The sequence below is a fragment of the Leucoraja erinacea genome, chromosome 3, assembly GCF_028641065.1.
Source record: "Leucoraja erinacea ecotype New England chromosome 3, Leri_hhj_1, whole genome shotgun sequence".
NCBI classification, from domain to species: domain Eukaryota; kingdom Metazoa; phylum Chordata; class Chondrichthyes; order Rajiformes; family Rajidae; genus Leucoraja; species Leucoraja erinaceus.
In genome coordinates, this window is record NC_073379.1 from 100,815,807 (window position 1) to 100,842,163 (window position 26,357).

Below are 26,357 nucleotides of genomic sequence, written 5' to 3' on the forward strand. Positions count from 1 at the left end.
ATCGTAAAAACCACATTGAATACGTTGAAAATGAATTATTGTCCATAGAAACATAGAAACATAGAAATTAGGTGCAGGAGTAGGCCATTCAGCCCTTCGAGCCTGCGCCGCCATTCAATATGATCATGGCTGATCATCCAACTCAGTATCCCGTACCTGCCTTCTCTCCATACCCCCTGATACCTTTAGCCACAAGGGCCACATCTAACTCCCTCTTAAATATAGCCAATGAACTGGCCTCAACTACCTTCTGTGGCAGAGAATTCCAGAGATTCACTACGCTCTGTGTGAATTTTTTTTTTCTCATCTCGGTCCTAAAAGATTTCCCCCTTATCCTTAAAGTGTGACCCCTTGTTCTGGACTTCCCCACTTGAAGAGTAAGCATAGTAGATGGCATAATATGTATTCCTCATCCAACTATATGAGAAAAGTATTGGGATTTGCACTTTTTACCTGATGAAAAGATTAATTGACAAATTACAGTGACTTGGGCAGATATGGAATACAAATCTACAGTATATGCAGGAACAAATTGAAATCAACAAATCTTGACACTATTGTAAGGAGGATCCTTTAACATAGAAGACAGAGCAAAGAACAGAATACCATAGGAACAGATCCTTGATGTCTGCACTGAACATGATGCCAACTTAAACTAAACGCTTCAGCTTGTATGTGCTCCATATCCCTCCATAGCCTGCATATCCATGTGCCTATGTCTCTATTTCGACCACTAACCCTGACAGCACGTTCCAGGCACCCATCCCTCTGAAACAACTTGCCCCACACATCTCCTCTAATCTTTCTCCCTCTGACCCAATAATGATACCCTCTAGTATTTGAAATTTCCATGCTGGGAAAATGATTTTGACTGTGTCCCCTATCTATATGCCTTCCAAAATTCATGAACTTCTATTAAGTCTACACTTAGTCTCCGAAACTACAGAGAAAGCAGGTTCGACAAACCCTCTCCTTCTGGCTAATACCCTCTAATCCAGTGGTTCCCAACCTTTTTTTGGCCATGCCCCACCTAATCACCTCTAAAATCCTGATGCCCCCCCCCCCCCCCCCTTGCTTTCCCTTGAGAGAAAACGGAGGAAATAGATATTATAAGGGTAACTTAGCAAAAGCTCTTTGAATCACATTTCTAAATCCAATTCAATAAATAAGGTTCTTCCATGACCTCGCGCGCTTCGTGCGACGTGCATGAAGAGCGATGGCGCGGTGATTATGTAATAACTACACAATAAAGACCTTTTTTACCCCCAAAAAATTATTTACTCAAAATAACATCTGAAACATAAACTACATATGTTTACCTGATGGAAAATCCAAAAAAAATAAAAATCGAAAATTTGGACCCAGACCTACCTCCTCAGTCACGCTCAATTGCCCCCCTTAAAAATCAAATTGGCCCCCTGTGGGGCGTACGCCCCACGTTGGGAACCACTGCTCTAATCCAAGCAATATCCTTGTAAATCTCTTCTACACCAGCTCCAAAGCCTGTGCAACCTTCCTGCAATGGGGCAACCTGAACTGCACATACTACTACAAATCCAGCCAAAACAAAGTTTCAGAAAGCTGCTGCATGACTTCTTGAAGATAGACACAAAAAGCTGCAATAACTCAGCGGGACAGGCAGCATCTCCGGAGAGAAGGCATGGGTGAATTCTCTTGAATGAGACCCTTCTCCAGACTAGTCAGGGGAAAGGGGGATATACGAGAGATATCGACGATGATGTACAGAGATAAAGAACAATGAAAGAAAGTCAAGTCAAGTCAAGTCAAGTTTATTTGTCACATACACATACGAGATGTGCAGTGAAATGAAAGTGGCAATGCTCGCGGACCTTTGTGCAAAAGACAAACAACAAAACACCCAAACAAACTATAAACACAATCATAACACACATATTCTTTTACATAATAAATAATGGAAGGAAAAACGTTCAGTAGAGTTAGTCCCTGGTGAGATAGGCGTTTACAGTCCGAATGGCCTCTGGGAAGAAACTCCTTCTCAACCTCTCCGTTCTCACCGCATGGCAACGGAGGCGTTTGCCTGACCGTAGCAGCTGGAACAGTCCGGAACAGTCCGTTGCAGGGGTGGAAGGGGTCTCCCATGATTTTATTTGCTCTGGAGTTGCACCTCCTGTTGATATGGAGTTGCATCTCCTGAAAGATATGCAATGTGGTTGTAGATCCGGAGAGCAGGATGAGTACTTATTCAAAGTAGATACAGCTTGAGGAGATTTCACAGTGGAGCAGGCGGAATGTGTAGGAAGAAACTGCAGATGCTGGTTTAAACCGAAGATAGACACAAAAAGCTGGAATAACCCAGTGGGACAGGCAGCTCTCTCAAACTCAAGTCCCAAGTGACGAAGGCAAGCATACCATATGCCTTCTTTACCGCTCCATATCTACTTTTATTGCTATTCTGATTATTCCTAATTAGCCCTTTCTCTTCCAAATGCAAGTAAACCCTATCCCTAAGAATCTTCTCCAATAGTTTCCCTCCCACTGATCTGATGCTCATTGGACTATAAACCCCCGGATTACCCCTGTTTCCTGTAACTTCAAAGTTTGAAGTGAATACATTGCCACGTAAGTTATGTAGTTATGTACAATTTCCTAGCTTTGCACTGAAACACAGGCTGCAATGCAATGAACATGGTCAGGTGAAACTCTGAGAACAAAGGCATTTAAGCACCAATGCAAATTCACGCTGGTTCGCAGCCTATTGGTGGCTGAAGGAGACGTAAAATTGATCCCCTTGGTTATAATGATGGTACATGACACTGATATTTAGTCCCTATCCTTTGTAACCAGTGGGAGGTCAAAATCTGAACTATTGTCTCTGTTTCTCTCTCCACAGATGGTGCTGATTAATTGAGTATTTTCAGCATTTTATATTTTTATTTCAGATCTCCAGCTTTTGCAGTTTTATTTACTTCTCCACGACTAATTGGATGCTTGCCCATTTCACCTGGAATTAAAATCGTCAGCACATAATAATCTTTCTGATTGTAATGATTTTAAATCTACTTGCCAATCGATTGAAGATGAAATGTTACATTTCATTGTATTTCACGATGGATGCGAGGGAAGAAAATTCAGACCTTTTAACCATATAATAACATATATAACCATATAACAATTACAACACGGAACAGGCCATCTCGACCCTTCTAGTCCGTGCCGAACACATAATCTCCCCTAGTCCCATATACCTGCGCTCAGACCATAACCCTCCATTCCCTTCCCATCCATATAACTATCCAATTTATTTTTTAAATGATAAAAACGAACCTGCCTCCACCACCTTCACTGGAAGCTCATTCCACACAGCTACCACTCTCTGAGTAAAGAAGTTCCCCCTCATGTTACCCCTAAACTTCAGTCCCTTAATTCTCATGTCATGTCCCCTTGTTTGAATCTTCCCTACTCTCAGTGGGAAACGATTTTCCACGTCAACTATGTCTATCCGTCTCATCATTTTAAAACCTCTATCAAGTCCCCCCTTAACCTTCTGCGCTCCAAAGAATAAAGCCCTAACTTGTTCAAACCTTTCTCTCTGTAACATAGTTGCTGAAACCCAGGCAACATTCTAGTAAATCTCCTCTGTACTCTCTCTATTTTGATGACATCCTTCCTATAATTGGGCGACCAAAATTGTACACCATACTCCAGATTTGGTCTCACCAATGCCTTGTACAATTTTAACATTACATCCCAACTTCTATACTCAATGCTCTGATTATAAAGGCCAGCACACCAAAAGCTTTCTTTACCACCCTATCTACATGAGATTCCACTTTCAGGGAACTGTGCACAGTTATTCCCAGATCCCTCTGTTCACCTACATTCTTCAATTCCCTACCATTTACCATGTAGCCTGCTTATTTCCATCCTCTAATCCACATCTGATACCTTGTTTATTGTCACATGTGATAAGCTACAGTGATATTCTTTGTTTTGCATGCCCAAGGTACGCAAAGAGTCGCTATATAAAGGGCGCTGAAAAAGTTACAAATACTTTAGTTTAGTTTAGTTTAGTTTAGTTTAGTTTAGTTTAGTTTAGTTTAGTTTAGAGATACAGAGATACAGATCCTTTCAGCCTACCGGATCTGCGCCGACCAGCGATCCCTGCACATTAACACTATCCTATACCCACTAGGGACAATTTTTACATTTACCAAGCCAATTAACCTACATACCTGTACATCTTTGGAATGTGGGAGGAAACCGAAGATCTCAGAGAAAACCCACGCAGGTCACGGGGAGAACATAAAAACTCCGTACAGACGGCACCCGTAGTCAGGATCTAACCTGGGTCTCCGGCGCTGCATTCGCAGTAAGGCAGCAACTCTACCGCTGCGCCACCGTGATGACACGTACATCAGATAAACAGCAGATATTTACTAATTTCCAAATTTGTGAAATTGTCATTGGCTGGGCCATCATTTACTTTTAAATAATTGCCCCGAATTCAACAATTCCCTGGACCCTATCAGAGGAGAGTGAATAATTGATATTCATTGGATTGTCATTGGAGTCATATTCAGATACCAAGGAAGGTGAGAAGATTCCCTTTCCTGGAGGACTTTCATGAAGCAGATAGATTTTTAATGACATGATTCTTGATGTGAGTTGTTTATTTCCAGATTTACTTAATTACTCAAATATAAATACCACATCTGCCATGGTCAATATCCAGTGAACTGCAAATTAATCTACTAATTTAACTGTCACACTACTAAATCCTATGAAAAAATGGACTGGTGAACATTTTTAAAAAGCTCCAAACGTTGGAAGCCTGATGAAGGTCCTTTGACCTGAAACACGAATTCTACTTTTTTTCCACAGATGATTCCTGAGTGTATCCAGCATTTTCTGCTTTCATTTAGTTATGGATAGGTTAAGGATTACAGTTTCACACGGACTGAGAAGAAAGACTGAGAGAGATTTTGGAGACGGCAAGGATGTTGGCACTGTATAAGCATGAACTGACTGAATTTATCAATCACAAGTCCGGTAGTTATGTCAACTATGTCACAATCATAATTTATAATTTACTAATTCATGCTAATGTTTTTACAACAGTCCAAATCTCACTTGGAGAGAATTGCAACATTTAATTGTCTGGACCTCCGAATATGATCCATTGGCCAACAACTTGGGTTGGAAGAAGAATGGAGCTGGTTTAATGGTGAACAGCAGATTTGGGTTTGGGTTGCTGAATGCCAAGGCACTGGTTGACATGGCAGACCCTAAAACATGGAAGGGCATACCAGATAAGAAGCAGTGTATTGTCAGAGATATTACATTTGAATCCAGGTTAGTAAGTTTGTCTTCCTTTCATATTAAATTACAATTATATTGTAAAGATAATAAATATTAGAAACATAGAAATATAGAAAATAGGTGCAGGAGTAGGCCATTCGGCCCTTCGAGCCTGCACCGCCATCCAATATGATCATAACTGATCATCCAACTCAGTTAATTAAAAGATATTCATATCTTACCAAAAATATCTCTTAATTTCAATCCTTGGTGATTCAGACACCAGGGATGTTAGATGATGGCATTTAATGTATACATCAAGTATTAAGAAAAACGGAGTCATAGAACAGTGCAACACAAGAACGGGCTCTTCGGCCCACAATGTCTATGACGAACATGATATAACCATATAACAATTACAGCACAGAAAACAGGCCATCTCGGCCCTTCAATTCCGTGCCTAACACTTATTCTCCCCTAGTCCCATCTACCTGCACTCAGACCATAACCCTCCATTCCTTTCTCGTCCATATACCTATCCAATTTATTTTTAAATGATAAAATCGAACCTGCCATTATTCCACACCGCTACCACTCTCTGAGTAAAGAAGTTCCCCCTCATGTTACCCCTAAACTTCTGTCCCTTAATTCTCAAGTCATGTCCTCTTGTTTGAATCTTCCCTACTCTCAATGGGAAAAGCTTATCCACGTCAACTCTGTCTATCCCTCTCATCATTTTAAAGACCCCCCTTAACCTTCTGCGCTCCAAAGAATAAAGACCTAACTTGTTCAACCTTTCTCTGTAACTTAGTTGCTGAAACCCAGGCAACATTCTAGTAAATCTCCTCTGTTCTCTGAGATGCCAAGACTAATTTTTATCTGCTTGCACATAATCCATATTCCTCCATTCCCTGCATGGCAATATGTCCTAGCAAAAATCACTTAAATGCCACTATTGTATCAGCCTCAACCACCACTCCCAACGACACATTCCAGGCACTCACCACCCCTTGTGTAAACAATTTGGCCTGTACATCTCCTTGAAACACTGCCCCTCTCACCTTAAATCTATGCTCTCTAATATTTGATTTCTCCATCCTGGGAAATCGGTTCTGACTATCTACCCTATTGTATACTCCTTTCAGGTCTGCCCGTAACCCCCTGCATATCAGGGAAAACAAACAAAATCTACCAACCTCTCCCTGTCGCAAACAACCCCTAATCCAGGCATCATTCTGGTAAACCTTCTCTGCACCTTTTCCAAACCTTCCTGTAATGGGGCAACCGGATCTCCATGCAATACTCCAAACACAACCTAACCAAAGTCCTGTAAAACTGCATCATGACTTCCTGACTCTTATATTCAATGCCCCGATGTACTGTATCATATACTTTCTTCACCATTCTATCTACTTGTGTTGCCATTTAGAAACATAGAAACATAGAAATTAGGTGCAGGAATAGGCCATTCGGCCCTCGAGCCTGCACCGCCATTCAATATGATCATGGCTGATCATCCAACTCAGTATCCCGTACCTGCCTTCTCTCCATACCCTCTGATCCCCTTAGCCACAAGGGCCACATCTAACTCCCTCTTAAATATAGCCAATGAACTGGCCTCGACTACCCTCTGTGGCAGAGAGTTCCAGAGATTCACCACTCTCTGTGTGAAAAAAGTTCTTCTGATCTCAGTTTTAAAAGATTTCCCCCTTATCCTTAAGCTGTGACCCCTTTCCAGAGAGTTTTTGAATTGGACCCCCAGATCCCGCAGTACATCAATGCTGTTAAGGGTCATCCCATTAATTGTATATTTTCCCCTTTCATTTGAGCGCTCAAAGTGCAGCACCTCGCACTTGCTCGGGTTAAACTCCATCTGCCATTTCTCCATCCCAGCATGGGAACTGATCTTGTGACAACAGATAGACACAACATGCTGGAGTAACTCAGCAGGACAGGCAGCATCTCTGGAGAGAAGGAATGCTGACGACAGCATTGTTGGATGATTTACTCAGGATGTTGATGGAAGGGATTGGTTACCTTCGCTATCAAAGGTGAAAAGAGTTTGTTATTGGGGCTGGGCATACTTTGAGGATAAGAACCACATCCATATGCCATTTCAATACGATAATTTGCTTTCTAAATTAGAGATGCAAGAGACTGCTAATACTGGAACCTGGAGCAAGAAAAAATAAGCTGCTGCAGGAGGAACTCAGCAAATTTAGAAGCATCAATAGGGGGATGCGGAGGGGAAAGGAATTGTCAATGTTTTAGGCTGAGACCATGAATCAGGACTGCTTACCTCCAGCAGTTTGTTTTTGCTTGCTTTCTGAAAGTTGAGCATTCGATATTTTGGCTCTTAATGTTGTGTTTGGTTTCAGATGATGTACAAAAAAATGGGTGATGGGTGGTAAATTACATTTCTCTCTCAGTCATTTAGTGAAATTAATAAACTAATGGACATTCTTGTAACAAGCATTCTCTTTCACTACCTCTTAGTAATTTGATTTAAAACTCCAAAATTGATTTAAAAAGAATTACAGAAGTGTGTGCATTTCCATTTGCTGTATTGAGCCTCCATATGGGCCTATAATTAGAGATAATTCATTTATTTTGGAACATGACCAGTTTTGTGAGTAGTAATTGCTTCTCGTCCAACCATTTTAAAATTGGGACAAAATATTGCAGAAATATAATTTGCCTTAGACATAATTTTAAAGTTGTTGATCTACAAGGCATTTTCAAAATATTCAAAATAGCCTGAAAACGAGTGGAATTCTCCGCCACAGAAGGCAGTGGAGGTCAATTCATTGGATGTATTCAAGAGAGAGTTAGATTTAGTTCACAAGGCTAATGGAATCAAGAGATGTGGAGAAATACTCCAGGGTCTTGGTGAGGTGTTGTGTACAGTTTTGGTCTCCTAATCTGAGGAAAGACATTCTTGCCATAGAGGGAGTACAGAGAAGGTTCACCAGACTGATTCCTGGGATGTCAGGTCTTTCATATGAAGAAAGACTGGATAGACTCGGCTTGTACTCGCTAGAATTTAGAAGATTGAGGGGGGATCTTAAAGAAATGCACAAAATTCTTAAGGGGTTGGACAGGCTGGATGCAGGAAGATTGTTCCCGATGTTGGGGAAGTCCAGAACAAGGGGTCACAGTTTAAGGATAAGGGGGAAATCTTTTAGGACCAAGATGAGGGAAACATTTTTCACGCAGAGAGTGGTGAATCTCTGGAATTCTCTGCCCCAGAAGGTAGTTGAGGCCAGTTCATTGGTTATATTTAAGAGGGAGTTAGATGTGGGCCTTGTGGCTAAAGTGGATCAGGGGGTATGGAGAGAAGGCAGGTACAGGATACAGAGTTGGATGATCAGCCATGATCATATTGAATGGCGATGCTGCACCTATTTTTATGTTTCCATTTTTCTAATCCAACTGTAAGCCAGTTTGTGACATGAAAACGTTGGCCTAATGAGACAAGTAAATCACAAGGATTCTGATGCATTTTTGCAGAATTAAAGCTGAAATTATTTTTGTTTGTTTGTAGCTACATAGTTTTAATCATGTAATTGTTCGAAATCAGTTAAAAATCAAAATATATAGCAATATATGATCACAGATATTTAATAAATAAATTAACAATCCTTCAACTTCCTATCGGTCCAGAGAGTGTTGTGTTGCAATCCCCATGCCCACAGATCCTGAATGCTAATTAGCAGTTTCAAAGAATCCTAGGGAGAAACCATGATTACTGATGTACTTCATATAATAAATTGTTTCCATGGCTCTCTTTCAAATCCAGCTTTGGAAGATGTGGCCAAATAAAGAAATGACTGGCATGCAGAGGGAAGCATGGATCAGATGTGTTGAGAATTGTCTCCTGCCAACTATTTCATACATTTCCTTCAGGCCTTTGAAAGCTGGTGGAGAAATTACAGTTGAAATCCCCACCAAAGCTTGTGTGGGGCAAGCCAACCACATTACAGCTCTGGAGCATGTGCAGCTGGAGGCAACCATTGAGTACACACGGAGAGGGGACCTTCACATCACTCTCACATCTCCGGCAGGTAAGTCAATAGACAATAAGTGCAGGAGTAGGCCATTCGGCCCTTCGAGCAAGCACCGCAAAACAACGTGATCATGGCTGATCATCCCCAATCACATCCGTTCCTGCCTTCTTGCCATATCCCCTGACTCCACTATCTTTAAGAGCTCTATCTAACTCTCTCTTGAAAACATCCAGTGAACTGGCCTCCACTGCCTTCTGAGGCAGAGAATTCCACAGATTCACAACTCTCTGGGTGAAGAGGTTTTTCCTCATCTCCGTTGTAAATGGCCTACCCCAAATCTTAAACTGTGGCCCCTGGTTCTGTATTCCCACACCATCAGGAACATTTTTCTTGCCTCTAGCGTGTCCACTCCCTTAATAATCTCATAAGTTTCAATAAGATGCCCTCTCATCCTTCTAAATTCCAGAGTACACAAGCCCAGCTGCTCCATTCTATCATTCCTGAAAGTAAGGACTTGGCAGCTCATGAATGAATAAATGATTGAATGAATGGATGATACCATGAATGAATGAATGCATGTATGAATGAATGTATGAATGAATGATACGTTATTATCACCTGTACCTAGGACATAGAAACATAGAAAATAGGCGCAGTAGGCCATTCGGCCCTTTGTGCCAGCACCGCCATTCAATATGATCATGGCTGATCATCCAAATTCAGTACCCAGATTCCTGCTTTGGCTAAAGAAACCCCTTGATTCCTTTAGTTTAGAAGAGTGAAACATCATACCCTTTTGAGACCAGTGAATTGGCCGGTCCAGCGATCCCCGCACACCAATGCCCCTGTCCACTTAGGAAACCTGAACGGAAACCTCTGGAGACCTTGCACCCCACCAATACCCCAATAATGCAGATTCTACTATCTATTGTTAGACTCAAGAGACTGCAGAAGCTGAACCTCCGGCTAAAAAAACAAAACTGGGTGGAGGAACTAGGTCTCAGAGGTTTAGTTTAGAAAGTGGGACAGGGGCATTACAAGAAACACGCCACACGGAGGGACAATCTACAATGGTCCAAAGCGATCCCCGCCTGTACCTAGACACATGTGAAAAAACGTTTGTTTTGCCACTCTAGGAGTAAAACAAGTGAAGTACGGAAACTTCTGGATGTGGCGGGCCCCACCTAAAATTGTTGGACATCTTGTTCTATTTGATCTTCCTTGTGCACGTCGAGTGACATTAGTTCCCGGACCACGTGAAGGTTTCTTCCACCCCGTGTTGGCGTGAACAAGTTACACAACTACCAACTCACACTGACCTACAATTTTCGTCAAGGGGTTTAAAACCTATCGAATCCACAAAATTGATGACTCCGAGGCCACCTGTCCTGCCACCTCCGGAAACAGGTACTGAAGCTTATCCCATATTTTAGCACTGCCCACGTCCCTACAGGTTACACATCTTCAAATAAACAACCAAGTATTAATGTGCGAGTTCCAGCTGCTCTATCCTGTTCAGGCAGCGAGTTTCAGAATGCTACTGAAAGGACGTTTTCTCATGTCCCCTCTAATCTTTCTGTTAATTATTTAAAATATTTACCTCTGGTTTTTAATCCCTCTGCTAAGGGAAATATGTCGTTCCTATCTACTCTGTCCAGTCCCCTCATAATTTTAGACACCTTATTAGCTTCCATTCAGCCTTCTCTCTTCTAAATGGGGGTTAAAAAACAAACATCCAATCAGGCCTGGCAGCAGAAGCAGCATTAATATCTCAACTCCATGCTCTCTCAAGAGCTGTGATGAATGTTGTCATTAACTGCAGATGCTGACTCCAGTCATAGATATAGAGAGATATAGAACATAGAAACATAGAAACATAGAAATTAGGTGCAGGAGTAGGCCATTTCGGCCCTTCGAGCCTCCACCGCCATTCAATATGATCATGGCTGATCATCCAACTCAGTATCCTGTACCTGCCTTCTCTCCATACCCTCTGATCCTCTTAGCCACAAGGGCCCACATCTAACTCCCTCTTAAATATAGCCAATGAACTGGCCTCAACTACCCTCTGTGGCAGAGAGTTCCAGAGATTCACCACTCTCTGTGTGAAAAAAGTTCTTCTCATCTCGGTTTTAAAGGATTTCCCCCTTATCCTTAAGCTGTGACCCCTTGTCCTGGATGACCCGGTCGCTGTCGCTGCCCCCAGGTAGGCTGTCTCCCCCACCCTTACTCAAGCATGAGTACTTATTTCCAAGGTGTACAGCCACCGGGGTACTCACCAGTCCCTGCCTCTGCCCGTTGCCCTTCCTAACTGTGACCCAGTTTTCTGTCTCCTGTGGTCTTGGAGTGACCACCTCCCTGTAACTCCTTTCTATGACCTCCTCGCTCTCCCTGAGCAGACAGAGGTCATCGAGTTGCTGTTCCAGGTTCCTGACACGGTCCCTTAGGAGCTCCATCTCGACGCACCTTGCGCAGATGTGGACGTCTGGAGGGCACTCCGACTCCATGACCTCCCACATCTGACATCCAGAACAGTAAACTGCCCTGGCCTTCATTCTCCCCCTTATCCAAATACAATAAAGCCTTACAATTACAATACAAATACAATACAAGCCAATCAGCTGCTTCTGCTGGTCCTCTTCCACCAATCAGAGGTTTCCACCAGAATCAGAATCCTTCTCTGGAATTGAGATGGAACGTTGGTGATTTGGGTAACTCACAGCTCCAGGTAACTCCACCTCGCACCAACGGCTCCCCGGGCCTCTGTAGAAAGCAAGCCCCGCGCTGTTTTTATACTCACAGCTCCAGGTAATTCCTCCTCGCACCAACGGCTCCCCAGGCCTCTCCGGGGAGAGCTGTGACCCCTTGTCCTGGACTTCCCCAACATCGGGAACAATCTTCCTGCATCTAGACTGTCCAACCCCTTAAGAATTTTGTAAGTTTCTATAAGATCCCCTCTCAATCTCCTAAATTCTAGCGAGTACAAACCAAGTCTATCCAGTCTTTGTTCATAAGACAGTCCTGACATCCCAGGAATCAGTCTGGTGAACCTTCTCTGCACTCCCTCTATGGCAATAATGTCCTTCCTCAGATTTTCTAGACCATAACTGTACGCAATACGCCAGGTGTGGTCTCACCAAGACCCTGTATAATATATAGCACAGAAACAGGCCCTTTGGCCCATTGAATTTGCACTGATCATCATGGACCTGTTGTGTTCTCTACTCCCTCCCCCCACCCGTCCCCACTCTCCCTACCCCATCAATATTCCAGATTTTGCGATCTATCTGGAGGCACACAAGACCGTAGAAGCTAAAGTCTGGCTAAAGAACCAAACTGCTGGAGGCAAACTCGGCAAGTTTATTTTAGAATAGCAGCACGGGAACAGGCCCTTCAGCCCACTGAGTCCGTACTGACCAGCGATCCCCACGCACTATCTCTCTCCTACACACACACACACTAGGGACAATTTACAATTTTCACCAAAGCCAAATAGCCTACAAACCTGTACGTCTTTGGAGTATGGCAGGAAATTGGATCACCTGCAGAAAACTCACACAGTCACGGGGAAAATGTACAAACTCCGTACAGGCAGCGCCCATAGTCAGGATAGTATTTTGGTCTCCGGTGCTGTAAGGTAACAGCTCTACCACCGTGCCACCCCCCAGTTGGGCAGCATTGGGATGAAAGAAGCAGAAGCTGGATAACTCATCGAAAATGCTGAAGATCTTGCTGCAGAGTCTTGACCCAAAACATTCCTTTCCCCCTTGAACCACTGAGTTGCTCCAGCAGTTTGTATTTTTGTGCACCGCCTATCTGCACACTGGAGATAATTTACAGTGGCCAGTTAATCTATCAGTCTGCATGTATTTGGGATCTGGGATGAAACTAGATTTCCTCTTGGAGGAAATCCAGACAATCGCAGGGTGAACACGCAAACTCCACACAGACAGCACAGGAGGTCAGCATTGAACAGAGGTTGCTGGATCTGTGGGGTAACTACTCTACTAGCTGTGGCACCGGGCCACACTTGCTGAGTACTTTAAGCCTTTTCAGTTACTACTTACAGTCTGCTTTTGATTACCTTGGATTGTCAGGATCGTAGCTTGAATCATGTTGGGACTTCTTCCAACATTATCCTATCCTCTTTCTTATTCTGCTCAGTGAGGCAATGTATCTGATGAATGTATGGCATTCATTTTCTTTGTGCTTTTCCTCCATATTCCTTTGTGCCAATCTTAGAACAGACCATCTGTAATGTTGCATTGTTCTATTTGTTGCCTGCAGGAACTAACACTGTACTCTTGGCTGAACGTGAGAGGGACTCCTCACCTAATGGCTTTAAAAGCTGGGCCTTTATGTCAGTGCACACCTGGGGAGAGGAACCAGTGGGCACATGGGTGCTGAGCATTACTGACGTGGTATGTACAGTAATAAAAATGCCCTGCAGAGGCCGGTTTATACCAAAAATAGACACAAATTGCTGGAGTAACTCAACGGGCCAGGCAACATCTCTGGAGAAAATCATTCGGGACGGGATTGAAGAAGCGTCCCAATCTGAAACATCACTTATCCATTTTCTCCAGAGATGCTGCCTGACAAACGATGTTACTCTAAAATGCTGTGCCTATCTGTGATACGTACAGTTATCCACTTCCATGATTAGTTACTTGGAGTGTTGAATGACTCGATATTTCTGTTAATAGTTTAATCAGCTTAAAGGAAATAGATAACACATATTGAAAAGAAGCACATGCATGGCCTATTATTTTATATAGTTTATTTACATAGCATATTTATAGAATTTTCATTGACCCCCAAGTCACATGATACAAAAAAAATATCTATTTAAATTTTTTATATATACTAGCACCTTTAGTCACATGACCCCAAAGTGCCAGTTTTAAAAATCAGCACAAAGCATGAAATGTGTTCACCATAAACAGCCATACATAAACATCCAAAGCATAATGTGGTGGAAGGCACAAAAAAATTGTTGGCACAGTGAAATGTGATTACCATACAGCCATACAATAAAATAATGAACACAACACACGATAAAGTTCGACATAAAACATCCCCACACAGCAGAATCAAAAGTTTCCCACTGTGAGGGAAGGCACCAAAGTCAGTCATCTTCCTCGATGTTCCCCCGTCGGGGTCTCCGGAGCCCTCCGCAGTCGCCGCTACGGGCAGCCCGCCGCTCAGGCCCACTCGCCAGGATGTTGGAACTCCGACGTCAGACCTCGGCGGCTGGGACCTCCAAAACAGCCGCCGCTTCCCACCGGATTCCGCAGATTATTAAAAATGACAGTCAGACTTTTAATGAGTTGATATTTTAAATGCCAATTGCATTGGAAATGTATGAACTGTTGCAATTTACTTTCCAATACCCCACAGAATTGGTCTTATAGAATTGTAAAATAACAACAAGTCAGGGTACAGAAACAGGGCTTCCAGCCCACAAAATTCATGCAGACTCTCAACCACCCAGTGTTAGAGGGGTTATAAGCATCTTTCTGAGTACATTATCAATTGGCAAAACATCTTTGTCCCAAAAATATCACGCTAAATAAAGATGTCAAAGGAGTCAACATCAGTGTTCAACTTTGCCCTGTGCGAGTTGATTTCAGAAACTTGGAGGGGCATTCTCCACAATTTGAATTCTGAATGTCCAATATGTAGTCTTCATGGGTTAGACTCCCAATTGTTGAATCATTTTAATTTGAAGATTAATGCTATTATTCCTCCATTGGTGACCATTTAATGTTTATAACATACATTTTTCTATTGTCAACATTTGCAATATTATTTGAATCATATTCCTCCTCCTCTCAGCTAATCTTTTCACAGTTTCTCCTTCAAAGATAGGTAAGCCTGTGGATTGTCATCCACATTTACAATAGAGAATAGGAGCTGGGAAATTACTGAAAAGACCAGCATTTGCGATAATAACATGTCGAATATCTGTGGCTTGTTTAATCAGCCAGTTCATGCAGAGGGCTTGTGACTGATCCCTGGAGGTCTACCAATTAGTTATATAGCTTGTGTCAGTCACCATGTTGCATAATTATATGCATGTGTACTGCACCACACTGTAGCGCAGGAAGCGGCAAGGTGGCGCAGCGGTAGAATTGCTGCCTTAAAACCCTGTGACCGCGTGGGTTTTTTCCGAGATCTTCGGTTTCCTCCCACACTCCAAAGACGCACAGGTTTGTAGGTTAATTGGCTTGGTACAAGTATAAATTGCCCCCAGTGTGTGTAGGATAGTGTTAATGTGCAGGGATTGCTGGTTGGCGTGGACTCGGTGGGCCGAAGGGCCTGTTTCTATGCTGTATCTCTAAACTAAACTAAACTAAACCACAGAAAAAGCCCCATTTGATTTCCTACTCAATCCAGCGACTCACCATTAGATTATCCATTATGTTATGACTAACGTGTCTCTCGTCATATTCTATTGAGGATTTACAAGCAGCTTATGTCTCTTGGATTCAAATGTTCATTTTTGTTATATATATTTCTGAATATTGTCTCTACATTTATCCTCCAAGTCTGGAAGATTGGAAAACCAAGGCAAAATCATCAATTGGAAGCTGATTCTACATGGTACCTCCACTAAACCGAAACATATGGAGAAACTCAGGGTGTACACTCCGTACAACGCTGTTCAGAATGATAGGAGAGGTGTGGAGAAGACAGAAGAGCGAATAGAGGTAAATAAGACATTTTACTGAGGTTTCAGTCTTTTAATGAAGTCGTATGTTTGTTATAGTCATAGTGATAGTGTGGAAACAGGCCCTTCGGCCCAACTTGCCCACACAAGCCAACAATGTCCCAGCTACACTAGTTCCACCTGCCCACTTTTGGTCCATATCCCTCCAAACCTGCCCTATCTATGTACCTGTCTATCTGTATCTTAAATGTTGTGAAAGTCCCTGCCTCAACTATATTTAACATTTGATTAAATATATTTTAGCGATTAACATCTGTAGGGAAGAAAAGTTCTGGCACTGAAGTGTGACACTTCAAAGTCACGCCAGTGAATTGTTCTTATTTGATTGACTCTTTCAAAGCTCTGGCATGGACACCAGTGGCTTTCCCCAGAGTAAATGACTCAATGTTTGGAAAAGGTCACTGAACATTCAAACTATTATAATTAATCACAGGGCTTTCACTTACTATTCCAAGTATTCATAGCATTGTTTAGTCCATTGAAAAAAACATAAACATCGAGGACCAATAAGTAAATATTACAATTATATTAGAATCTCAATGTTTATGTCTTTTTATAATCAATGTTGCAATGAAAAAGGATATTCTGGGAGATACTTTTCTCTGCCAGGTCAAGTCAAGTCAAGTTAAGTTTATTCGTCACGTACACTTATGAGATGTGCAGTGAAATGAAAACATAGAAACATAGAAAATAGGTGCAGGAGGAGGCCATTTGGCCCTTCGAGCCATTGTGATCATTGCTGATCGTCCCCTATCAATAACCCGTGCTTGCCTTCTCCCCATATCCCTTGACTCCACTAGCCCCTAGAGCCCTATCTAACTCACTCTTAAATCCGTCCAGTGACTTGGCCTCCACTGCCCTCTGTGGCAGGGAATTCCATAAATTCACAACTCTCTGGGTGAAAAAGTTTTTTCTCACCTCAGTTTTAAACGACCACCCCTTTATTCTAAGACTGTGGCCCCTGGTTCTGGACTCGCCCAACATTGGGAAACATTTTCCTGCATCCAGCTTGTCCAGTCCTTTTATAATTTTATATGTTTCTATAATGTGGCAATGTTTGCGGATTGTGCAAAAAAACTACAAAACAGAATGGAACAGAAACACATATTCACATATTACATATTTGTGGGAGGAAAAACATAAAAAAACAGCAATTTTAAAAAGACACCACACAACAGTTAAATGGTACAGTAAAGTTAGTCCCTGGTGAAATAGGAGTTTACAGTCCTAATGGCCTCTGGGAAGAAACTCCTTCTCATCCTCTCCGTGGCAACGGAGGCGTTTTTCACAGCCGTTGCTGGGGTGGAAGGGGTCTCCCATGATCTTGTTGGCTCTGGAGTTGCACCTTCTGATATATAGTTGCTGCAAGGGGGGCGAGTGAAGTTCCCATAGTGCGTTCGGCTGAACGCACTACTCTCTGCAGAGCCTTCTCGTCCTGGGCAGAGCAATTCCCAAACCAGATTGTGATGTTTTCGGACAAGATGCTTTCCACAGCCGCTGAGTAGAAGCACTGGAGGATCCTCAGAGACACTCTGAATTTCCTCAATTGCCTGAGGTTGTAAGTGCGCTGCCTTGCCTTACTCACCAGTGCCGCAGCGTGTGATGTCCATGTCAGATCCTCTGAGATGTGGACTCCCAGGTATTTAAAGCAGCTCACCCTATCCACAGTTTCGCCATTTATCTTCAATGTTGTGTACGTCCTCGGATGATGTGCCCTCCTAAAGCCTAATGAACAATGAGGGATAAGGACTGCCTCAGTACAAGCAGCGTGGACATATGAGGCCCCATCTTCACCTGTAATCATGGCTGCCACTGTTACAGAATATTTGCGGACATTTATGGCATTCACAAAAATTCAACATCACTTTAGACTTATTTCTCTTGCTGCTGGCAGCCCATTTCTCCCATTAATTTCAAACCCAGTGATGCTCATCAGGCACACCTCCCTGAGTCAGAAAACTCGGGAAGTCCTCAATCATCATGATCATCAGTGATAGGAGAAGAATTCAAGTCTACGCCATTCAATCATGGCTGATCTATCTCTCCCTCCTAACCGCATTCTCCTGCCTTCTCCCCAAAACCTCTGACACCCGTACCAATCAAGAATCTATCTACGTTTGCCTCAAATATATCCACTATAAGATCATAAGTGATAGGAGGAGAACTAGGCCATTCGGCCCAATTATGGGCTTAACTGCCAACAGACTGCTCAGTTGCCCTTCTGAGGAGTTAGCCATTCTAGCTGATAAGTGCATGTATGCAGTGTTGCTGCATGGCCGGATTAGTTAGGACAGAGCTGGATAAAATATTCCTAATCCCATAGGTTTGAAAATTAATTCTGTGGGGCCAGAGAATAAATAAAATTACAGAGAACCCCACACACAATTATTATGGCATTTATATGAAGAAAGACTGGATAGACTTGGCTTGTACACGCTAGAATTTAGAAGATTGAGGGGGGATCTTATAGAAACTTACAAAATTCTTAAGGGGTTGGACTGCCTAGATGCAGGAAGATTGTTCCCGATGTTGGGGAAGTCCAGAACAAGGGGTCACAGTTTAAGGATAAGGGGGAAATCTTTTAGGACCGAGATGAGGCTCAATTGACAATAAATGGTATTGTATTGTATTGCATTGTAAATACAGGTGCACAACCTTTTATCCGAAAGCCTTGGGACCAGACACTTTTTGTAATTCAGAATTTTTTCGGCTTTCGGAATGGAAGATTTTAGCGTAGATTTTAACGGCTGGCTCAGTGGTAGAGTGCTCGGCTCGTATCCGTAAAGTCGCGAGTTTGCGCCGCGATCCCGGCAGTTACTCGATCGCGAGTTTGCGTCTTCAATGTAGTTTTTTTTTTCTTGCAGAATAGGAGAGAATAGGGAGGGTTAGGCTGGGATCCTTCTCTGCGAAATCATCTAAGTGCGGGAGACAAGTGTAGGAGAGGTGTACTGACTGTGTGGGCAGAACTTTGGAAGTGATTGCCCACCATTCTCAAAAGCCGCTGTGTCTCCCTGGCCCTCCAACTCCAGAGGAATCCGCTCCCCGATGGGCCGCTACGGCGACAAGTGGCAGTTCGCCCACAGCCCGAGCTGCGCCCCCTCATCCGCAGCCCGGGTTCCTCTGGAGTTGGAGCGGGGCTGGGCTAGAGTAGTTCCTGGCTGTGAGTCTCTGGGATCTCCGTGCTTGCAGTGGGCCTGGGGGTCGGTGTCCCGATGAGGGGGCACAGCTCGGCTGTGGGCGAACTGCCACTTGTCGCTGTAGCGGCCCATCGGGGAGCGGCTTGTGGTGGTCCTGACGTCTCTCAGCTCCTGGCCAGGGGGATGGCCGTAGACGTCAGGACCACCAGAAGCCGCTCCCCGATGCGCCGCTACAGCGACAAGTGGCAGTTCGCCCACAGCCCGAGCTGTGCCCCATCATCCGCAACCCGGGTTCCTCTGGAGTTGGAGCGGGGCTGGGCTAGAGTTGCTGCTGGCTGTGAGTCTCTGGGATCTCCGTGCTTGCAGTCGGTGTCCCGTTGGTCCTGACGTCTCCGGTCACCCCCCCTGGAATGGAGCTGAGACTGGGAACTGTACCGCCCTTGCCCCCTCCCTCTGCAACTGCAAACAACTCCACAGTTCCCAGTCTCAGCTCCTGTACAGGGGGGTGGCCGGAGACGTCACAGCCCGAGCCATCACCTGCTGCCCCTACGGGGACAGCGGAGAGCGTGTTCCTCTGGAATTGGAACGGGGCTGGGCTGCTGCTGGCTGTGGGTCTCTGGATTCTCCGTGCTTGCAGTGGGCCTGGGGGTCGGTGTCCCGTTGGTCCTGACGTCTCCGGTGACTGGCACTGGCTCCAACGTGAAGACAGTGCAAAGCCCCCGCGCCGGTGCAATGAGCGGGGAGCTGGAGAGGGGAGGGAAGGGGTCACACATATGGCCGGGAAGCAGAGGGGTGTAGGTGGGGTGAAACTGAAGGGAGCGACAATTTGCTGCTGCCTGCCCGCTGAGTTAAAAAGTTCCCACGCAAGACTCACGATACACTGTGTATCGTGAGTCTACCGTGGGAACTTTTTAACTCAGTGGGCAGGCAGCAGCAGATTGTCAATTATTAACCCTCCCGCGCAATATACCCTCACCTTCTCTTTTATGAATGGGGATTTAGTTCCCCTTTCTTCGAGGACCGACCGGAGGTTCCGCTGTCACCTCTGCGGGCCGCCCTCGGTGAACGTTTTCAAGGACCTTTCTTCAAGGACTGAAAAAATGTCGCTATTCGGAGGTTTTCGTTATTTGGATCTTCGGATAAAAGGTTGTGCACCTGTATAGCCAATGAACTGGCCTCAACTACATTCTGTGGCAGAGAATTCCAGAGATTCACCACTCTCTGTGTGAAAAATGTTTTCCTCATCTCGGTCCTAAAAGATATCCCCCTTATCCTTAAACTGTGATCCCTTGTTCTGGACTTCCCCAACATCGGGAACAAACTTCCTGCATCTAGCCTGTCCAACCCCTTAAGAATTTTGTAAGTTTCAATAAGATCCGCCCTCAATCTTCTAAATTCTAGCGAGTCCAAGCCGAGTCTATCCAGTCTTTCTTCATATGAAAGTCCTGACATCCCAGGATTCAGTCTGGTGAACCTTCTCTGTAACTCCCTCTATGGCAAGAATGTCTTTCCTCAGATTAGGAGACCATCATTGTAAAGGACATGTTTGTATGTTTAATTAACAGTCCCTGATATCATAACAAGAATTCATGAATGCACACCTCATGATTTTCATCTTATAATTTATAAATCACCTTAAAGTAGGTTGTATTTATTTAGATCAGTTGCGAAGAATCTTAAGGGCCTGTCCCACTAAGGCTACTTTTAGGTGACTGCCGGCGACTCATAGTCGTAGCAGGTCGTCGGAAAAACTGGCAACTGGACCCACCTTCGCCATAAAATTTAAAATAGAATCATTACTTTAACAACAAAAATATCGAAGTCAGCACCGGCCGACAACCTACGTTAACCTGGCGACAATCTACGCTAACCTGGCGACAACTTACGCTAACCTGCGTCAGGAGAAGTCAAGCTACGCTCATTGGCGTCAAACCCACTGTTGCCAACTGTCTCCGAAAATGTTGCAACATGTTGAAAATCCAGTGGCGACCAGAAAGACGCTACGACTCTTTGGGCGACTGAGGAGACGACTCACAACTATACAGGCGACACCCCCGTGACCATGTGGTGACAGCCTGTAGTCACCTAAAAAATAGCATAAGTGGGACAGTCCCTTTACTCCTGAATTCCATCTGAGCTCATTTCCATATTAGCATGTGAGCAGAATATCACTCCTATGCAAACCAAAGTTGATGCTAGATAAAGATTTTAAATAAAGATTAATATGTGATGCAGATTTTCTTTTAACTGACGACTAAACAAGCATTTATTTTCATTCTTATACAAAGTATATGATAAGTAGGGTTAATTGATTTGATTTGTCTGATTTGGTTTGCAGGAAGACGTTTCCAAGAATGACGGAACTGAAAATCTATACTCGAAGGAAAACACCAGTAAAGAGAATGGGAACATGGAAGAAAAAATGACTGAAGAAAAAATACCTTTACCTTCTGGTCAAAAGACATTTGCCCCACAGGCTCAAAATAATAATGCTCAGCATTTTTTCCATAACAGTAAATACCATAAGGATGCAGCAGTACCTATTCAGAGCTTGCATCAAGTCCCAGGAAAACTAAACAAACAGTCCCAGTTGAAAGACTTTGAAGACATTGAATATAGCGATCACAGTAACCAGCTTTACGATACCAAATCTTACAAGCATAGAGATGATATATTACTTCAAGCTTTATTAGAGATGCTGGCTGAGAGCCAATAATTTTGAACATGTGGTTAGGTTTTGTGTTGAGTACTTAATTGTATAATCTTGGTATTTTTGTGACTGTGTAAAGCAAATGAATTTGACAAAGAATTTAATTAACATTCCCATTATTTATTTATTTATAGCTGGTCTGTAATTTCACCATATCCGTTGTGTACAATGTGACTTTGTAGGTTTTGTTTCATGACTAATGAGCAGGCCATGGGTCTGAATAGAAATGTTAAGATCACAAAGCCATTTGAGCTATGATACTAATAACACACAGTTTAGTAGATTCAGGCAATCATTAGGATGTTATTAGCCAATGGTGATAGAAGCAAATTATTAATAGTTAAACGAGTACCAAAGCATTTGATGATTTATTTTGCTATTTGTGAGCATGACATTTCGTACAACTTGCAAAAAAAAGGCAAGGTATTAATTGTTTCATAATCTGGAAAACTTGACAATCAAAAGTGTTTTTACACAAAAATATTTTATTTAAAAGTGAACTTATTTGCCTTAGCCCTAGCTTTAGTGGAGTCGGTTTTGTTCCACAAACTGATAGGCAAACTGTGGGCCTAAAGCCCCTGTACCACTTATGAAACCTGAACGGAAATCTCTGGAGACTTTGCGCCCCACCCAAGGTTTCCGTGCGGTGCCCGGAGGTTGCAGGTGGTTGCCGGAGGTTGCAGGTAGTGGAAGCAGGTAGGGAGACTGACAAAAACCTCCGGGAACCGCACGGAAACCTTGGGTGGGGCACAAAGTCTCCAGAGGTTTCCGTTCAGGTTTCCTAAGTGGGACAGGGGCATAAGCAACAATTGTAAGATTTCAATGTTACAAAATTGGCTTTACAATCAAAAAGCCATAGATCCCGGTCCCAGAATAGTTTACCATTCTTACCTATTGTTTGTCATAGATTTAACAATTTAACCAAATAAAGAATACCTCATGATTGTGAAGTTTTCAACCTTAATGCTTCCAGGAGCAGAAGTCCAACTGACTTAAGCTGATGAGGACATATTGAAAATACCAAGCTTTATGCTGGAGTTGAGTTCTGTGCGTGATATGAATGGGTGGGGCCACTTTTAGACCAAGTGCAAGGCCCGGCACAACAGTGCTGATAATCTTTGACCTTCGACAACAGGTCAAGTCATGCCCCGAGGCTTAGCCCAGGAACAAACCAGCAAAACAAAATGAAAAGACTAACATTTGAAAATGGATCCATTTGAATGAATTCAACAGTGGCTGAATGGGAGATACCAGAGAGTAATGGTGGATGGTTGTTTGTCAGGTTGGAGGTCGGTGACTAGTGGGGTGCCTCAGGGATCTGTGTTGGGTCCACTGTTGTTTGTCATGTACATCAATGATCTGGATGATGGTGTGGTAAATTAGATTAGTAAGTATGCAGATGATACTAAGATAGGTGGTGTGGATAATGAAGTAGATTTCCAAAGTCTACAGAGAGATTTAGGCCATTTGGAAGAGTGGGCTGAAAGATGGCAGATGGAGTTTAATGCTGATAAGTGTGAGGTGCTACATCTTGGCAAGACAAATCAAAATAGGAAGTACATGGTAAATGGTAGCGAATTGAGGTATGCAGTTGAACAGAGGGATCTAGGAATAACTGTGCATAGTTCCCTGAAGGTGGAATCTCATGTAGATTGGGTGGTAAAGAAAGCTTTTGGTGTGCTGGCCTTTATAAATCAGAGCATTGAGTATAGAAGTTGGGATGTAATGTTAAAAATGTACAAGGCATTGGTGAGACCAATTCTGGAGTATGGGGTACAATTTTGGTCGCCTAATTATAGGAAGGATGTCAACAAAATAGAGAGAGTACAGAGGAGATTTACTAGAATGTTGCCTGGGTTTCAACAACTAAGTTACAGAGAAAGGTTGAATAAGTTAGGTCTTTATTCTTTGGAGCGCAGAAGGTTAAGGGGGGACTTGATAGAGGCCTTTAAAATGATGAGAGGGATAGACAGAGTTGATGTGGATAAGCTTTTCCCACTGAGAGTAGGGAAGATTCAAACAAGGGGACATGACTTGAGAATTAAGGGACTGAAGTTTAGGGGTAACATGAGGGGGAACTTCTTTACTCAGAGAGTGGTGGCTGTGTGGAATGAGCTTCCAGTGAAGGTGGTGGAGGCAGGTTCGTTTTTATCATTTAAAAATAAATTGGATAGTTATATGGACGGGAAGGGAATGGAAGGTTATGGTCTGAGCGCAGGTATATGGGACTAGGGGAGAATATGTGTTCGGCACGGACTAGAAGGGCCGAGATGGCCTGTTTCCGTGCTGTAATTGTTATATGGTTATATGGTTACACCGTCCAATGTAACAGCGAATGTGATCTCAAGAAAGTAATGATCATCTCTCAAATGATTTTCAAGACTGATTGGTTTGTAACTTCAGAATCCCATTGCACCGAGCAAGACCAACAGCGCAAGGAAATGAATTATAACAACTAAATTAACATGAAGGTACACAAAAGTGCTGGAGAATCTCAGCAGGTGCAGCAGCATCTATGGAGCGAAAGAGATGGGCAACGTTTCGGGCTGAAACCCTTCTTCAGACTGATAGGGGGAAGAAAGGAAAAAGGAGGAGGAGGAGCCCGAGGGCTGAGGGAGAGGTAGAAAGGGGAGGAGACAGCAAGGGTTCGTAGAGTAGGAGGGAAGGGGGAATCACAGAGGGGGAACAGTTAGAGAGGAGTTTGTAAAACTGTCTCTGGAGGGAGGAGGAGAACTTCTTCAAAGTAGGCATATCTTGGACTAATTCTTTCTTTAATCCGATTTATTGATCCTGATAAGATAGTGATTTGTGGGAGAAGCAAATTGGAGGCGGGTACTATGTAAGTAATTTGCTACAAGAAAGTCAGGAGGAAAACAGTATACACTTTCACAAATAAAGCAAATAAACCTAGCTGGTTTTATTTGTGTAGTAATTACGTATCTAAGATATTAGTTCTAAGGGCTGAATTATTAACCACCATCCGTGAATATCCGTGAGAGGGGAGGTGAGTACCGAAGTTAAAGTGTCGTATATGAATGCGTGAAGTGTAAGAAATAAAATGGACGAGCTTGAAGCTCAGTTAGAAACTGGCAAGGACGATGTTGAGCGAATTACTGAGATATAGGGTGCAAGAGGGCCAGGGCTGGGAACTGAATATTCAAGGGTATACCTCCTATCGAAAAGACAGACAGGTGGGCAATGGGGGGGGGGGGTAGCTCTGTTGGTGAGGAATGAAATTCAGTCCCTTGCAAGGGGTGACATTGAAACGGGAGATGTGGAGTCAGTATGGATAGAACTAAGGAATTGTAAGGGTAAAAAGACCCTAATGGGACTGATCTACAGGCCCCCAAACAGTAGCCTGGATATAGGGTGCAAGTTGAATCAAGGGTTCAAATTGACATGTCGTAAAGGTAATGCTACGGTTGTTATGGGAGATTTCAACATGCAGGTAGACTGGGAAAATCAGGTTGGTTCTGGACCCCAAGAAAGGGAGTTTGTGGAGTGCCTCCGTGATGGATTCTTAGGGCAGCTTGTAGTGGAGCCTACCAGGGAGAAGGCAATTCTGGATTTAGTGTTGTGTAATGAACCGGATTTGATAAGGGAACTGGAGGTAAAGGAGCCATTAGGAGGTAGTGACCATAATATGGTCAAGCCTGGTCCCCCAACTCAACCCACTCTCCAACACAATATTCCACCACTCACTCGTTCCCCCAACGCAACCCGTTCCCCCAATGCATTATTTCACCACTCACCCATAGCTCCAAACTACGCAGGCATGGCTGACAGGTTCCCTTTGGGCGGGGGTGTGGGCGGGTGTAGGCGGGGGGAGGGGGAGGGTGTGGTCAGGGGGGGGGGGGGGTGTGGGCGGAGAGGGGAGGGGGGTGTATGGGCGGGGGGGCTTGTGGGGGCTCGGGGAGAGACCTCGGAGAAAATACAGGGGGAGTGGGGGGAGGGGTCAGTGAGGAGGACCAGAGGGGAAGGGGCTGGAGCGGACTCACAACGGTTGCTGGTCGCTCGTTACTAGTCGTACTCCTCTGCTGAGATCAGATTCTCTGTTTTCCGTTTGGTGCCATTTCCCGGGCCGGTCCGGGCTGTTTCCAGTCCTTCCGGAAATTGTGGCCGGTTGGTTGGAAATCTCCGCTGGCCATCCACCACTCCAGTAAAGATGCAATGGTGCAGGAAGGGGCGGACCATCCTGCGGAGTGACAGGAGAATAGACCAATCCACGCGGCGCTGAACGGCAGCAGAGGAGATCGATCTGCGCACGCGCGGATTTTAAGATTTTTAAACCTCGCTAAAGTTTACATTAGACCACCGTTCGGAACGAAATTTCATGCAATCGCAGGGCAGGAGAACGGTGAGTAAGCTGGCGAAAAATCATAGCGCTATCGCATAACATTTTTGCGCAAATAGAATGACCGCGCAACAGGAAGATAACAAGATCAGAGCTTTAGTTATGTATAGATAGAAAATAGATTTGAGAAGGAGAA

The 26,357-nt window shown here is 43.8% G+C and overlaps 1 protein-coding gene across 1 annotated transcript in view; it reads left to right on the forward strand.

Annotated features, from left to right (window-relative positions):
* The window catches only part of pcsk1 (proprotein convertase subtilisin/kexin type 1), a 77,474-nt gene extending 54,280 nt beyond the window's left edge, over positions 1-23,194 (forward strand). Inside the window, exons 10-14 of the mRNA XM_055633313.1 lie at positions 5,101-5,334; positions 9,187-9,344; positions 13,575-13,708; positions 15,839-16,000; positions 21,496-23,194. Coding sequence (XP_055489288.1) covers positions 5,101-5,334; positions 9,187-9,344; positions 13,575-13,708; positions 15,839-16,000; positions 21,496-21,873 — 1,066 coding nt within the window. The 3' untranslated portion in view covers positions 21,874-23,194. The remainder of the gene's footprint in view (positions 1-5,100; positions 5,335-9,186; positions 9,345-13,574; positions 13,709-15,838; positions 16,001-21,495) is intronic.
* Positions 23,195-26,357: the final 3,163 nt, after the last annotated feature.